Source organism: Mobula birostris, chromosome 20 (assembly GCF_030028105.1).
Source record: "Mobula birostris isolate sMobBir1 chromosome 20, sMobBir1.hap1, whole genome shotgun sequence".
Classification (NCBI taxonomy): domain Eukaryota; kingdom Metazoa; phylum Chordata; class Chondrichthyes; order Myliobatiformes; family Myliobatidae; genus Mobula; species Mobula birostris.
The window spans coordinates 51,606,276-51,619,558 of record NC_092389.1 but is presented as its reverse complement, the minus strand read 5'-3'; the positions used below and the strand labels follow the sequence as shown (position 1 = coordinate 51,619,558).

Below are 13,283 nucleotides of genomic sequence, written 5' to 3'. Positions count from 1 at the left end.
ATAAAAAAGAAAACAGCAATTCTCCTCTTATCAGTTCATGAAGAGGAAAGAAAAATCTTTGAATTTTAAATGAAGGAAAAAAAAACTCCACTACAGTATACAAAAAAAAAAGAAAAAAAAGGACTTAAGGTATTGGCGAGGCTGAATCTGGAGTATTGTGTTCCGTTTCGGTCACCAAATTACAGGAAGGATATAAATAAGGTTGAAAGAGTGCAGAGAAGGTTTACAAGGATGTTGCCGGGACTTGAGAAACTCAGTTACAGAGAAAGGTTGAATAGGTTAGGACTTTATTCCCTGGAGCGTAGAAGAATGAGGGGAGATTTGACAGAGGTATATAAAATTATGGTGGGTATAGACAGAGTGAATGTAAGCAGGCTTTTTCCACTGAGGCAAGGGGAGAAAAAAACCAGAGGACATGGGTTTAGGGTGAGGGGGAAAAGTTTAAAGGGAACATTAGGGGGCACTTCTTCACACAGAGAGTGGTGGGAGTATGGAATGAGCTGCCAGACGAGGTGGTAAATGCGGGTTCTTTTTTAACATTTAAGAATAAATTGGACAGATACATGGATGGGAGGTGTATGGAGGGATATGGTCCGTGTGCAGGTCAGTGGGACTAGGCAGAAAATGGTTCGGCACAGCCAAGAAGGGCCAAAAGGCCTGTTTCTGTGCTGTAGTTTTCTATGGTTCTATGGTTCAGTCCATTCTGAGGATACGACCAGAAAAAAAAAGACTTTCTGATCAAATCTAAAACTTCGAAAAAAAAACATTGGAAGAGTAATAAATCAAATCAAATGAAAATATTGAATAAAAGGTCACCAGATTTGCTCAAATTTAAAGGATGTATCAAATGTCTGACTTCTTATTTTCTGTAAACTTAAACAGGACATAATTGGAGGAGGACCAATAACAGACTTTCCCACCCATCACCTCTCCCTGATGCCCCTCCTCCTTCCCTTTCTCCCACCGTCCACTCTCCTCTCCGATCAGATTCCTTCCTCTCCAGCCCTTTACCTTTCCCACCCATCACCTCCCCCTGGTGTCCCTCCTCCTTCCCTTTCTCCCACGGTCCACTCTCCTCTGCGATCAGATTCCTTCCTCTCCAGCTCTTTACCTTTCCCACCCATCACCTTCTCATGGTGTCCCTCCTTCTTCCCTTTCTCCCACGGTCCACTCTCCTCTCCGATCAGATTCCTTCCTCTCCAGCCCTTTACCTTTCCCACCCACCACCTCTCCCTGATGCCCCTCCTCCTTCCCTTTCTCCCACGGTCCACTCTCCTCTCCGATCAGATTCCTTCCTCTCCAGCCCTTTACCTTTCCCACCCATCACCTCTCCCTGATGCCCCTCCTTGCCTGAAAATTTGCCTGACCTGGAACTGGGCCTCTGCTTGCTCGAACCAGACCAGGGGTTGAGTGGTCCAGAAGTTTGGCAGTTTAAGGGAAACTGTATTCTGCAGAGCCGAGTCGTTCATGTTGGGTCCAAATGCTGTTGGACCGTTGGACCAATGTGGTCGTGCTGATATGCAACGAGTGAAAGCAACACACTGAGTCGAGCAGGGTCTGGTTGAACTGTTTACTCTTTCAATCCGCGCGCGCTAAAACCCACTCCCAGCATCCCCTGCTCTTTCTGGGAGGGAGTGACGTCGGCTTCCGGGCCGAGGTCTGCCCCGCACTCAGCCCTCTCGGTTGCCGCTGGTTGCGGACTCGCTCTCGACTGCTGGAGCCGGTTCGCTTGCTGTGTGGGCGAGCCGCCACAATACGCACAAATGATTCCCAGCACAGTTTGGTTGTCGTTCGGACTGAACATCAGAATGGGGGAAGAAATGTGGTCGGAGTGACTTTGACCGTGGAATGATTGCTGGTGCCAGACGGGGTGGTCTGAGTATCTCACAAACTGACCTCTTGGGACTTTCACACACGACAGTCTCTGGAGTTTATGGAAAGTTGTGCGTAAAACAAAAAAAAACACATCCGCTGGGCAGCAGTTCTGTGGGCGAAACCGCCTCGTTAACGAGAGGTCAGACTGGTTGGAGCTGAAACTAAGTGCATGCTTTCAGCTGCTGTAGCCCATCCGCTTCAGGGTCTGAGGTGTTGTGCGTTCAGAGATACTATTCCGCACACCGCTGTTGTAACGTGCGGTTGTTCGAATTACTGTCGCCTTCCTGTCAGTCCGGCCATTCTCCTCTGAACTCTCTCATTAACAAGGCATTTTCGCCCACTAAACTAAGTTTTGTTTTTGTGTTTTTTTTGGCGTGTGCCTGCGTGTGTGCGAGTCTGCGTGTCTGTGCGTGCGTCCGCGTGATGATGGCTCTTTCATGGCTTTTTCCAAGGCGCTGAGTGAGAGAGAGACTGTGTGGTGCGCCACTCCTCACACAGATATTTTCGCAGTAGTTTTCCCTTTGTTTTACGAGGTCGAGTTGTGGTCTCGACACTCAACCCCGGCACACGTGGAAAGCGTACTTGGGGGCGGACCCGACTGGTTTCAAACCCGGGAACCTCCGCTCCTGGGTCCGGCGCCAATGTCGTTGCGCCATCAGCCGGCCCAGTTTTATTTGGACCATTCTCTGTAAACTCTTAGAGACTGTTGTGCGTGAAAACCCCCAGGAGATCAGTTTCTGAGATACTCAAACCACCCCGTCTGGCACCGACAATCATTCCACGGTCAAAGTCACCTCGATCGCATTTCTTCCCCCCGTTCTGAGGTTTGCCCTGAACGGCAACTGATCCTCTTGGCCGTAACTGCAAGCTTTTGTGCATTGAGTTGCTGCCACATGATTGGCTGATTGGGTATTTGTGTTAACGAGCAGGTGATCAGCTGAACCGAAAAGTGGCCGCTGAGTTTTTGAGACTTCGATATTGGAACGTAGAGTGAAAGGACAGAATTTGCAGTTGGTGCCAAACATGGAGATGTGGAAAATGGAACGCACCAGGTCGAACCAACGGTAGTGAGCTAGAACCCGTGCGGGCAGACGGGATGAGTTTGAGTGGCATTGTGGACAGCACAGCCTGCCCTTGTGCACGTCACTGTTCTGTGTTCTATGATTCGAAGAAGGAGTCTGAGAGTCTGAGTGGGAGTGCCGAGAAAGACATTTTTGAAATTTTCGTTATTTTTTTTTCTCCAACGGCGTTGTGAGAGGCGGGACTGCGCAGGCGTGTGACGTCGGGCTGTGCAGTGCGGCAGATTTAAAAGGAACAGAGCCTCACAGAACGGGCAGCGTAGTTTGCGGGCTGCGGAGTGAGCCGGGAGCAGAGTGAAGGCTTAAGGGCTTCGGCTCAACGGGCTTAGGTGGAAACGGGCGAGGAAGGTTTGGCATTCATTTTCTGTTGTTATTTGAGGAGAGGGGCAGTATGAGTGTGAGGGCAGTTCGCTGTTCTCGGTGTCGGATGTGGGAGGCCCTGGAGTCTCCAAGCCTCCCGGACGTCTACATCTGCGCCAAGTGCATTGAGATGCAGCTCCTAAGGGACCGCGTTACGGAACTGGAGCTGCAGCTGGATGACCTTCGTCTGGTCAGGGAGAGTGAAGAGGTGCTAGAGAGGAGTTGCAGGCAGGTGGTCACGCCGGGGCCACGGGAGGCAGACAAGTGGGTCACGGTTAGGAGGGGGAAGGGGAAAGGTCAGGTAATAGGGAGTACCCCGGTGGCTGTGCCCCTTAAGAACAGGTACTCCTGTTTGAGTACTGTTGGGGGGGACAGCTTACCCGGGGGAAGCGACAGTGGCCATGCCTCCGGCACAGAGTCCGGCCCTGTAGCTCAGAAGGGTAGGGCAAGGAAGAGGAGGGCAGTTGTGATAGGGGACTTGATAGTAAGGGGGTCAGATAGGCGATTCTGTGGACGCAGTCCGGAGACCCGGATGGTAGTTTGCCTCCCTGGTGCCAGGGTCCGGGATATTTCTGATCGCGTTCAAGGTATCCTGAAGTGGGAGGGTGAGGAGCCAGAGGTCGTGGTACATATAGGTACCAATGACATAGGTAGGAAAAGGGATGAGGTCCTGAAAGGAGAATGTAGGGAGCTAGGAAGGGAGTTGAGAAAAAGGACCGCAAAGGTAGTAATCTCGGGATTACTGCCTGTGCCACGTGACAGTGAGAGTAGGAATGCGATGAGGTGGAGGATAAATGCGTGGCTGAGGGATTGGAGCAGGGGGCAGGGATTCAAGTTTTTGGATCATTGGGACCTCTTTTGGCGCAGGCGTGACCTGTACAAAAAGGACGGGTTGCACTTGAATCCTAGGGGGACCAATATCCTGGCAGGGAGATTAGCGAGGGCTACTGAGGTGACTTTAAACTAGAATGGTTGGGGGGTGGGAATCAAATTAAAGAGGCTAGGCTTGAGGAGGTTAGTTCACTACAGGGGGATGGGAACCAGTGCAGAGAGGCAGAGGGGTGTAAAGTGAGGGTAGAAACAAAAAGTACTATGGAGAAAAGTAAAAGTGGCAGGCCAACAAATCCAAGGCAAGCATGAAAAAGGGCCACTTTTCAGCATAATTGTATAAGGGCTAAGAGATTTGTAAAAGAGCGCCTGAAGCTTTGTGTGTCAATGCAAGGAGCATTCGTAATAAGGTGGATGAATTGAAAGTGCAGATTGTTATTAATGATTATGATATAGTTGGGATCACAGAGACATGGCTCCAGGGTGACCAGGGATGGGAGCTCAACGTTCAGGGATATTCAATATTCAGGAGGGATAGACATGAAGGAAGGGGAGGTCGGGTGGCGTTGCTGGTTAAAGAGGAGATTAACGCAATAGAAAGGAAGGACATAAGCCGGGAAGATGTGGAATCGATATGGGTAGAGCTGCGTAACACTAAGGGGCAGAAGACGCTGGTGGGAGTTGTGTACAGGCCACCTAACAGCAGTAGTGAGGTCGGAGATGGTATTAAACAGGAAATTAGAAATGTGTGCAATAGAGGAACAGCAGCTATAATGGGTGACTTCAATCTACATGTAGATTGGGTGAACCAAATTGGTAAAGGTGCTGAGGAAGAGGATTTCTTGGGATGTATGCGGGATGGTTTTTTGAACCAACATGTCGAGGAACCAACTAGAGAGCGGGCTATTCTGGACTGGGTTTTGAGCAATGAGGAAGGGTTAATTAACGATCTTGTCGTGAGAGGCCCCTTGGGTAAGAGTGACCATAATATGGTGGAATTCTTCATTAAGATGGAGAGTGACATAGTTAATTCAGAAACAAAGGTTCTGAACTTAAAGAGGGGTAACTTTGAAGGTATGAGACGTGAATTAGCTAAGATAGACTGGCAGAGGAAGGAATCTGATCGGAGAGGAGAGTAGACCGTGGGAGAAAGGGAAGGAGGAGGGACAACAGGGGGAGGTGATGGGTGGGAAAGGTAAAGGGCTGGAGAGGAAGGAATCTGATCGGAGAGGAGAGTGGACCGTGGGAGAAAGGGAAGGAGGAGGGACACCAGGGGGAGGTAATGGGTGGGAAAGGTAAAGGGCTGCAGAGGAAGGAATCTGATCGGAGAGGAGAGTGGACCGTGGGAGTGAGGGAAGGAGGAAGGACACCAGGGGGAGGTGATGGATGGGAAAGGTAAAGGGCTGGAGAGGAAGGAATCTGATCGGAGAGGAGAGTGGACTGTGGGAGAAAAGGAAGGAGGAGGGACACCAGGGGGAGGTGATGGGTGGGAAAGGTAAAGGGCTGGAGAGGAAGGAATCTGATCGGAGAGGAGAGTGGACCGTGGGAGAAAGGGAAGGAGGAGGGACACCAGGGGGAGGTGATGGGTGGGAAAGGTAAAGGGCTGGAGAGGAAGGAATCTGATCGGAGAGGAGAGTGGACCGTGGGAGAAAGGGAAGGAAGAGGGACACCAGGGGGTGGTGATGGGTGGGAAAGGTAAAGGGCTGGAGAGGAAGGAATCTGATCGGAGAGGAGAGTGGACCGTGGGAGAAAGGGAAGGAAGAGGAACACCAGGGGGAGGTGATGGGTGGGAAAGGTAAAGGCTGCAGAGGAAGGAATCTGATCGGAGAGGAGAGTGGACCGTGGGAGAAAGGGAAGGAGGAGGGACACCAGGGGGAGGTGATGGGTGGGAAAGGTAAAGGGCTGGAGAGGAAGGAATCTGAACGGAGAGGAGAGTGGACCGTGGGAGAGAGGGAAGGAGGAGGGACACCAGGGGGAGGTGATGGGTGGGAAAGGTAAAGGGCTGGAGAGGAAGGAATCTGATGGGAGAGGAGAGTGGACCGTGGGAGAGAGGGAAGGAGGAGGGAAACCAGGGGGAGGTGATGAGTGGGAAAGGTAAAGGGCTGGAGAGGAAGGAATCTGATGGGAGAGGAGAGTGGACCGTGGGAGAGAGGGAAGGAGGAGGGACACCAGGGGGAGGTGATGGGTGGGAAAGGTAAAGCGCTGGAGAGGAAGGAATCTGATCGGAGAGGAGAGTGGACCGTGGGAGAAAGGGAAGGAGGAGGGACACCAGGGGGAGGTGATGGGTGGGAAAGGTAAAGGGCTGGAGAGGAAGGAATCTGATGGGAGAGGAGAGTGGACCATGGGAGAAAGGGAAGGAGGAGGGACACCAGGGGGAGGTGATGGGTGAGAAAGGTAAAGGGCTGGAGAGGAAGGAATCTGATGGGAGAGGAGAGTGGACCCTGGGAGAAAGGGAAAAAAGAGGGACACCAGGGGGAGGTGATGGGTGGGAAAGGTAAAGGGCTGGAGAGGAAGGAATCTGATCGGAGAGGAGAGTGGACCGTGGGAGAAAGGGAAGGAGGAGGGACACCAGGGGGAGGTGATGGGTGGGAAAGGTAAAGGGCTGGAGAGGAAGGAATATGATCGGAGAGGAGAGTGGACCCTGGGAGAAAGGGAAGGAAGAGGGACACCAGGGGGAGGTGATGGGTGGAAAGGTAAAGGGCTGGAGAGGAAGGAATCTGATCGGAGAGGAGAGTGGACCGTGGGAGAAAAAGAAGGAGGAGGGACACCAGGGGGAGGTGATGGGTGGGAAAGGTAAAGGGCTGGAGAGGAAGGAATCTGAACGGAGAGGAGAGTGGACCGTGGGAGAGAGGGAAGGAGGAGGGACACCAGGGGGAGGTGATGGGTGGGAAAGGTAAAGGGCTGGAGAGGAAGGAATCTGATGGGAGAGGAGATTGGACTGTGGGAGAGAGGGAAGGAGGAGGGACACCAGGGGAAGGTGATGGGTGGGAAAGGTACAGGGCTGGAGAGGAAGGAATCTGATGGGAGAGGAGAGTGGACCGTGGGAGAAAGGGAAGGAGGAGGGACACCAGGGGGAGGTGATGGGTGGGAAAGGTAAAGGGCTGGAGAGGAAGGAATCTGATCGGAGAGGAGAGTGGACCGTGGGAGAAAGGGAAGGAGGAGGGACACCAGGGGGAGGTAATGGGTGGGAAAGGTAAAGGGCTGGAGAGGAAGGAATCTGATAGGAGAGGAGAGTGGACCGTGGGAGAAAGGGAAGGAGGAGGGACACTAGGGGGAGGTGATGGGTGGGAAAGGTAAAGGGCTGGAGAGGAAGGAATCTGATCGGAGAGGAGAGTGGACCGTGGGAGAAAGGGAAGGAGGAGGGACACCAGGGGGAGGTGATGGGTGGGAAAGGTAAAGGGCTGGAGAGGAAGGAATCTGATAGGAGAGGAGAGTGGACCGTGGGAGAAAGGGAAGGAGGAGGGACACCAGGGGGAGGTGGTGGGTGGGAAAGGTAAAGGGCTGGAGAGGAAGGAATCTGATCGGAGAGGAGAGTGGACCGCGGGAGAAAGGGAAGGAGGAGGGACACCAGGGGGAGGTGATGGGTGGGAAAGGTAAAGGGCTGGAGAGGAAGGAATCTGATCGGAGAGGAGAGTGGATCGTGGGAGAAAGGGAAGGAGGAGGGACACCAGGGGGAGGTGATGGGTGGGAAAGGTAAAGGGCTGGAGAGGAAGGAATCTGATCGGAGAGGAGAGGGGACCGTGGGGGAAAGGGAAGGAGGAGGGACACCAGGGGGAGGTGATGGGTGGCAAAGGTAAAGGGCTGGAGAGGAAGGAATCTGATCGGAGAGGAGAGGGGACCGTGGGAGAGAGGGAAGGAGGAGGGACACCAGGGGGAGGTGATGGGTGGGAAAGGTAAAGGGCTGGAGAGGAAGGAATCTGATGGGAGAGGAGATTGGACTGTGGGAGAGAGGGAAGGAGGAGGGACACCAGGGGAAGGTGATGGGTGGGAAAGGTACAGGGCTGGAGAGGAAGGAATCTGATGGGAGAGGAGAGTGGACCGTGGGAGAAAGGGAAGGAGGAGGGACACCAGGGGGAGGTGATGGGTGGGAAAGGTAAAGGGCTGGAGAGGAAGGAATCTGATCGGAGAGGAGAGTGGACCGTGGGAGAAAGGGAAGGAGGAGGGACACCAGGGGGAGGTAATGGGTGGGAAAGGTAAAGGGCTGGAGAGGAAGGAATCTGATAGGAGAGGAGAGTGGACCGTGGGAGAAAGGGAAGGAGGAGGGACACTAGGGGGAGGTGATGGGTGGGAAAGGTAAAGGGCTGGAGAGGAAGGAATCTGATCGGAGAGGAGAGTGGACCGTGGGAGAAAGGGAAGGAGGAGGGACACCAGGGGGAGGTGATGGGTGGGAAAGGTAAAGGGCTGGAGAGGAAGGAATCTGATCGGAGAGGAGAGTGGATCGTGGGAGAAAGGGAAGGAGGAGGGACACCAGGGGGAGGTGATGGGTGGGAAAGGTAAAGGGCTGGAGAGGAAGGAATCTGATCGGAGAGGAGAGGGGACCGTGGGGGAAAGGGAAGGAGGAGGGACACCAGGGGGAGGTGATGGGTGGCAAAGGTAAAGGGCTGGAGAGGAAGGAATCTGATGGGAGAGGAGAGTGGACCATGGGAGAAAGGGAAGGAAGAGGGACACCAGGGGAAGGTGATAGGCAGGTGAGGGGAAGAGGTAGGAGGCCAGAGTGGCAAATGGAAGAAGAGGGAAGAGGAGGGTATACAACTACCAGAAGTTAGAGAAATCGATGTTCATGCCATCAGGTTGGAGGCTACCCAGACAGAATATGAGGTGTTGCCAAGTCCCTGTGGACTGATGGCGTGTGGCATATTGTCTACTGGCCAGACCAAAATAAACAACCACACTTCTGTGGTGTGAAATTCTGTCACTAAAAGTCTTGATGCTCTACGTCAGGAAGGCTTGCTTCTATCAACATCAAAGCTTAAAGCTGTCCTTTCTGCTTTTTTTTTTCGTACAGGTGGGGTCACAGTGGCTACAAGGAACTTTACCCAGAGGAATTTGAATCTGAAAGGTAAGTTTTAAAGCATTAATTGTGCCATCAGATGTTTTTATTTTAATCATTCGGAGATTAAGCGCGTACCCGGGGCTCTTTCGGCCCTCCGTCCCTCACTGCCCAACAACCCCGTAATGACCAGACGATTTACAAGGACCAGTTAACCTGTTGGACTGTGGGAGGAAAAGTGGAGCACCCGGAGGAAACCCACGCGGTCACGGAGCTGACACCAGATGATTTAATGTAACCCTAATTCTGTCAGGAAGGGGATTGAGAGCTTGAACCTGAACTTGATGTTTGTTCTGTGTGGCGATTGGGTGGGAAGAAGGGAGAAATCCTCAGCTCCTTTAGCCAAGATTCTCTCAGCGCCTAAAAATCTCTTCGGGGGGTGGCGCAGGAGATTCTGCAGATGCTGGAGATCCTCAGCGGGAAGAAGATGCAGGGAGAACTGCAGCAAAATGCAGGGAAATTCCGGAGGAAAACCTGATGCAGTCTGCAAGGGAACTGCGACTTGGCAGAAGATTTATTTTCCAGCAAGACAGTGACCACAAGCACAAATCCAGATCTACCCAGGAATGGCTTAAAAACAACAAAGTTAGTGTCCTGGAGTGGCCAAGTCAGAGTCCAGACCTCAATCCAATTGAGAATTTGTGGCTGGACTTGAAAAGGGCTGTTCACTCACGATCCCCATGCAATCTGACAGAGCTTGAGCAGTTTTGTAAAGAAGAATGGGGAAAGTTTGTAGTGTCTAGATGTGCAAAGCTGATAGAGACCTACCCACACAGACTCGAGGCTGTAATTGCTGCTGAAGGTGCATCTGCTAAATACTGACTTGAAGGGGGAGAGTAATTACGCAATCAATTATTTTGCGTTTAATAATTATAATAAATTTGGACCAGTTTGTAGAAATTTGTTTTCTGCAGGAAATAGTCTTTTTTCTGTTGATCAGTGTCAAAAAAGCCAAATTAAATCCACTGTGTTCAACGTTGTAAAGCAATAAAACATGAAAACTTCCAAAGGGGGGTGAATCCTTTTTTATAGGCACAGTATGTCATGAAATTTGTTTTATTTTTTTGCGGCATCAGTACAGTACAACGTATAAAATTACTCCTGTGCAAAAGTCTTACGTTCCCTGGCTCTATATATGTGCCTAAGACTTTTACACGGTACTGTAATAACTGTTCCTAAACCTGGTTGTGCAGGAGCACCTTCCTGAAGTGAGAAGAGAGCATGGCCTGGACGGTGGGAATCCTTGATAATGTATGTTGTCTGATCTGAGTTCCTCCAGCATTTTGTGTGTGTTGTTTTGGACTTCCAGCATCTGAGGAATCCCTTGTGTTTAAGATAACAGTTTTTTTTTGTGGGGGGTGGGTGGTTGGGTGGAGATGCGTCTCTTCCAAAGGAGGTGTAAGGCATTTCTTCCCTCCGCTGGTCACCCATGGGCGAGCTGTAGCACCTGCTTAGCCCCCCCCCCCCCGATTAGGGTCATGTGAAGCCGTGGGAGCAGGTGGTGGATGGTGGATGACTAATGCTAGTGATGTCACCACTGACGCTGGCCAATCTCTGAAGAGTATGGATGACAGAACAACGGAAGGGGAAGGGCCGGATTGAATTTGGGCACAGCATTGTGGGCCGAAGGGACCGTACTGTGCTGGCGAGCTCTCTGCCCAAATTAATAAAAAAAGGGAAATTGACCCGTCTTCATTTTAAATCCGCAGTGGCCACAGTGACAGCGAGGAGCTCCCGGCCAACGGGGCGAAGCCCGCGCCTGCCAAGCCCCCGGAGCCGGCCTCCCGGAAGCGCAAGCGCTCGAGTAAAGCCAGCAAGAAGAAGCGCAAGAAGAAGTCGAGGAAGAAGCTGCGGCGGAAGAGGAGCCTGCGGAGTGTCGGGTCCTCCAGCGACGGGGAGAGCTCGGCGGCGGAGGAGGAGGGCGCCGATCGCGGGAGGAGGGCCAAGGCCAAGAAGAAACGGCGGCGGAAGGAGGCCAGGGGGCCGCCCCTGGGCCCCGGCGAGAGCGGCTCGTCGCCCGGCCGCGGCTCCGACACCAGCGGCGAGGACGAGAGCGGCTCCCGGAGCCGGCTGGGCGAGAGGAGGAAAGGGAAGCGGCAGGGGAGCGCTCCCAGGGAAGGGGGCGACGAGGAAGTGGGGGGCGGCAGGAGGAGGCACCGGAACTGGAAGCTTGCCCGGAACGACACCTCGGACGACAGCGGAGACGACGACTTGAATTAGGTGACCCCCGCCCCCCCGCCCCGGCTCGTGATCCCCGGGGGATGTCGCTCCTCGCGGCCGGAGCCCAGCAAGGGGAGCCGGGCCGGGAAAAAAATCAGGTGGACTGAAAATGATGCGGAGCTGGCCCTGTCCGGGGCCCCTCGGGCTGCTGCCACCTTTTCCTGGACCTTACACGGGGTGCAGTTCCCTACTTTTGACACGGGGTGTCAGAGCCTGGGTGTTGGGGGGATGTGGGGATGGACATGCAAAACAGCGTTTCACTTGCTGGTCTGCTGGCTGCCGATGGCGGGTGCCATACCACGACCGCGGGAGGGCTATGTCGGTGAAAAGCTGGGCAGATGGCGGCACGAACTTTGCCTCTGTACACATCCCGGCCCTTCGGAGCAGGCCAGCGCGAAAGGTGCCGCACGTGGTCCAGGTTTTCCCGTCGGCTGCTACTTTGCCTGCCCGGGGGGGTGCGGCGGAGCGAGGGTCTGTCTTCAACACGCCCAACGTGTGACTCCCCCACCTCACCTTCCCCCCAACCCCCGGCTCCTGTGTGACCCCCCCCTGCCCCCCGAGGAGACGTGCGAAGTGAAATTACATCAGAGGAGCACAGAGTTTAATTGTCACGCACAGGAATGCAGCCAAATGATACGGCATTCGTCGGGGGTGGGAGGTCACGGTGCAGATCGCAGAAGCGACAGTCACCCACAGCGTGTGTAATTACAATATAGTCAAAAAAAACCACACAGACGCAAAATATGTACGTATACAGCCCAAGTCCCTGAGTGACATTGGCTTCGGCAAAAAGCCTCTGCTTTTTGCATCCGCACAGCGGAAAGCAAATGTGATCCAGCTCGTTTTCCACCAAGCCCAGTGGGTCCCAGGGCAACACCCCCTCAAAATGCTGGGGGTAGTTCAGAGCTCAGCAGGGCAGGCAGCATCCAAGGAAACTTTAAAAGAAAACAGGCGACGTTTCTTAGGATGGGAAAGGTAAAGGGCTGGAGGGGAAGGAATCTGATAGGAGAGGAGAGTGGACCGTGGGAGAAAGGGAAGGAGGAGGGACACCAGGGGAAGGTGACGGGTGGGAAAGGTAAAGGGCTGGAGAGGAAGGAATCTGATAGGAGAGGAGAGTGGACCGTGGGAGAAAGGGAAGGAGGAGGGACACCAGGGGGAGGTGATGGGTGGGAAAGGTAAAGGGCTGGAGGGGAAGGAATCTGATGGGAGAGGAGAGTGGACCGTGGGAGAAAGGGAAGGAGGAGGGACACCAGGGGGAGGTGATGGGTGGGAAAGGTAAAGGGCTGGAGAGGAAGGAATCTGACCGGAGAGGAGAGTGGACCGTGGGAGAAAGGGAAGGAGGAGGGACACCAGGGGGAGGTGATGGGTGGGAAAGGTAAAGGACTGGAGAGGAAGGAATCTGATAGGAGAGGAGAGTGGACCGTGGGAGAAAGGGAAGGAGGAGGGACACCAGGGGGAGGTGATGGGTGGGAAAGGTAAAGGGCTGGAGGGGAAGGAATCTGATGGGAGAGGAGAGTGGACCGTGGGAGAAAGGGAAGGAGGAGGGACACCAGGGGGAGGTGATGGGTGGGAAAGGTAAAGGGCTGGAGAGGAAGGAATCTGACCGGAGAGGAGAGTGGACCGTGGGAGAAAGGGAAGGAGGAGGGACACCAGGGGGAGGTGATGGGTGGGAAAGGTAAAGGGCTGGAGAGGAAGGAATCTGATCGGAGAGGAGAGTGGACCGAGGGAGAAAGGGAAAGAGGAGGGACACCAGGGGGAGGTGACGGGTGGAAAAGGTAAAGGGCTGGAGAGGAAGGAATCTGACAGGAGAGGAGAGTGGACCGTGGGAGAAAGGGAAGGAGGAGGGACACCAGGGGGAGGTGATGGGTGGG

General features: G+C 53.7%; 1 protein-coding gene across 1 annotated transcript in view; it reads left to right on the top strand.

Annotated features, from left to right (window-relative positions):
• The window catches only part of nkapd1 (NKAP domain containing 1), a 53,112-nt gene extending 40,568 nt beyond the window's left edge, over positions 1 to 12,544 (top strand). Inside the window, 2 exon segments of the mRNA XM_072238557.1 lie at positions 9,148 to 9,201; positions 10,902 to 12,544. Of these exon segments, the coding sequence (XP_072094658.1) occupies positions 9,148 to 9,201; positions 10,902 to 11,412 (565 nt within the window). The 3' untranslated portion in view covers positions 11,413 to 12,544.
• The last annotated feature ends 739 nt before the right edge of the window (positions 12,545 to 13,283 follow it).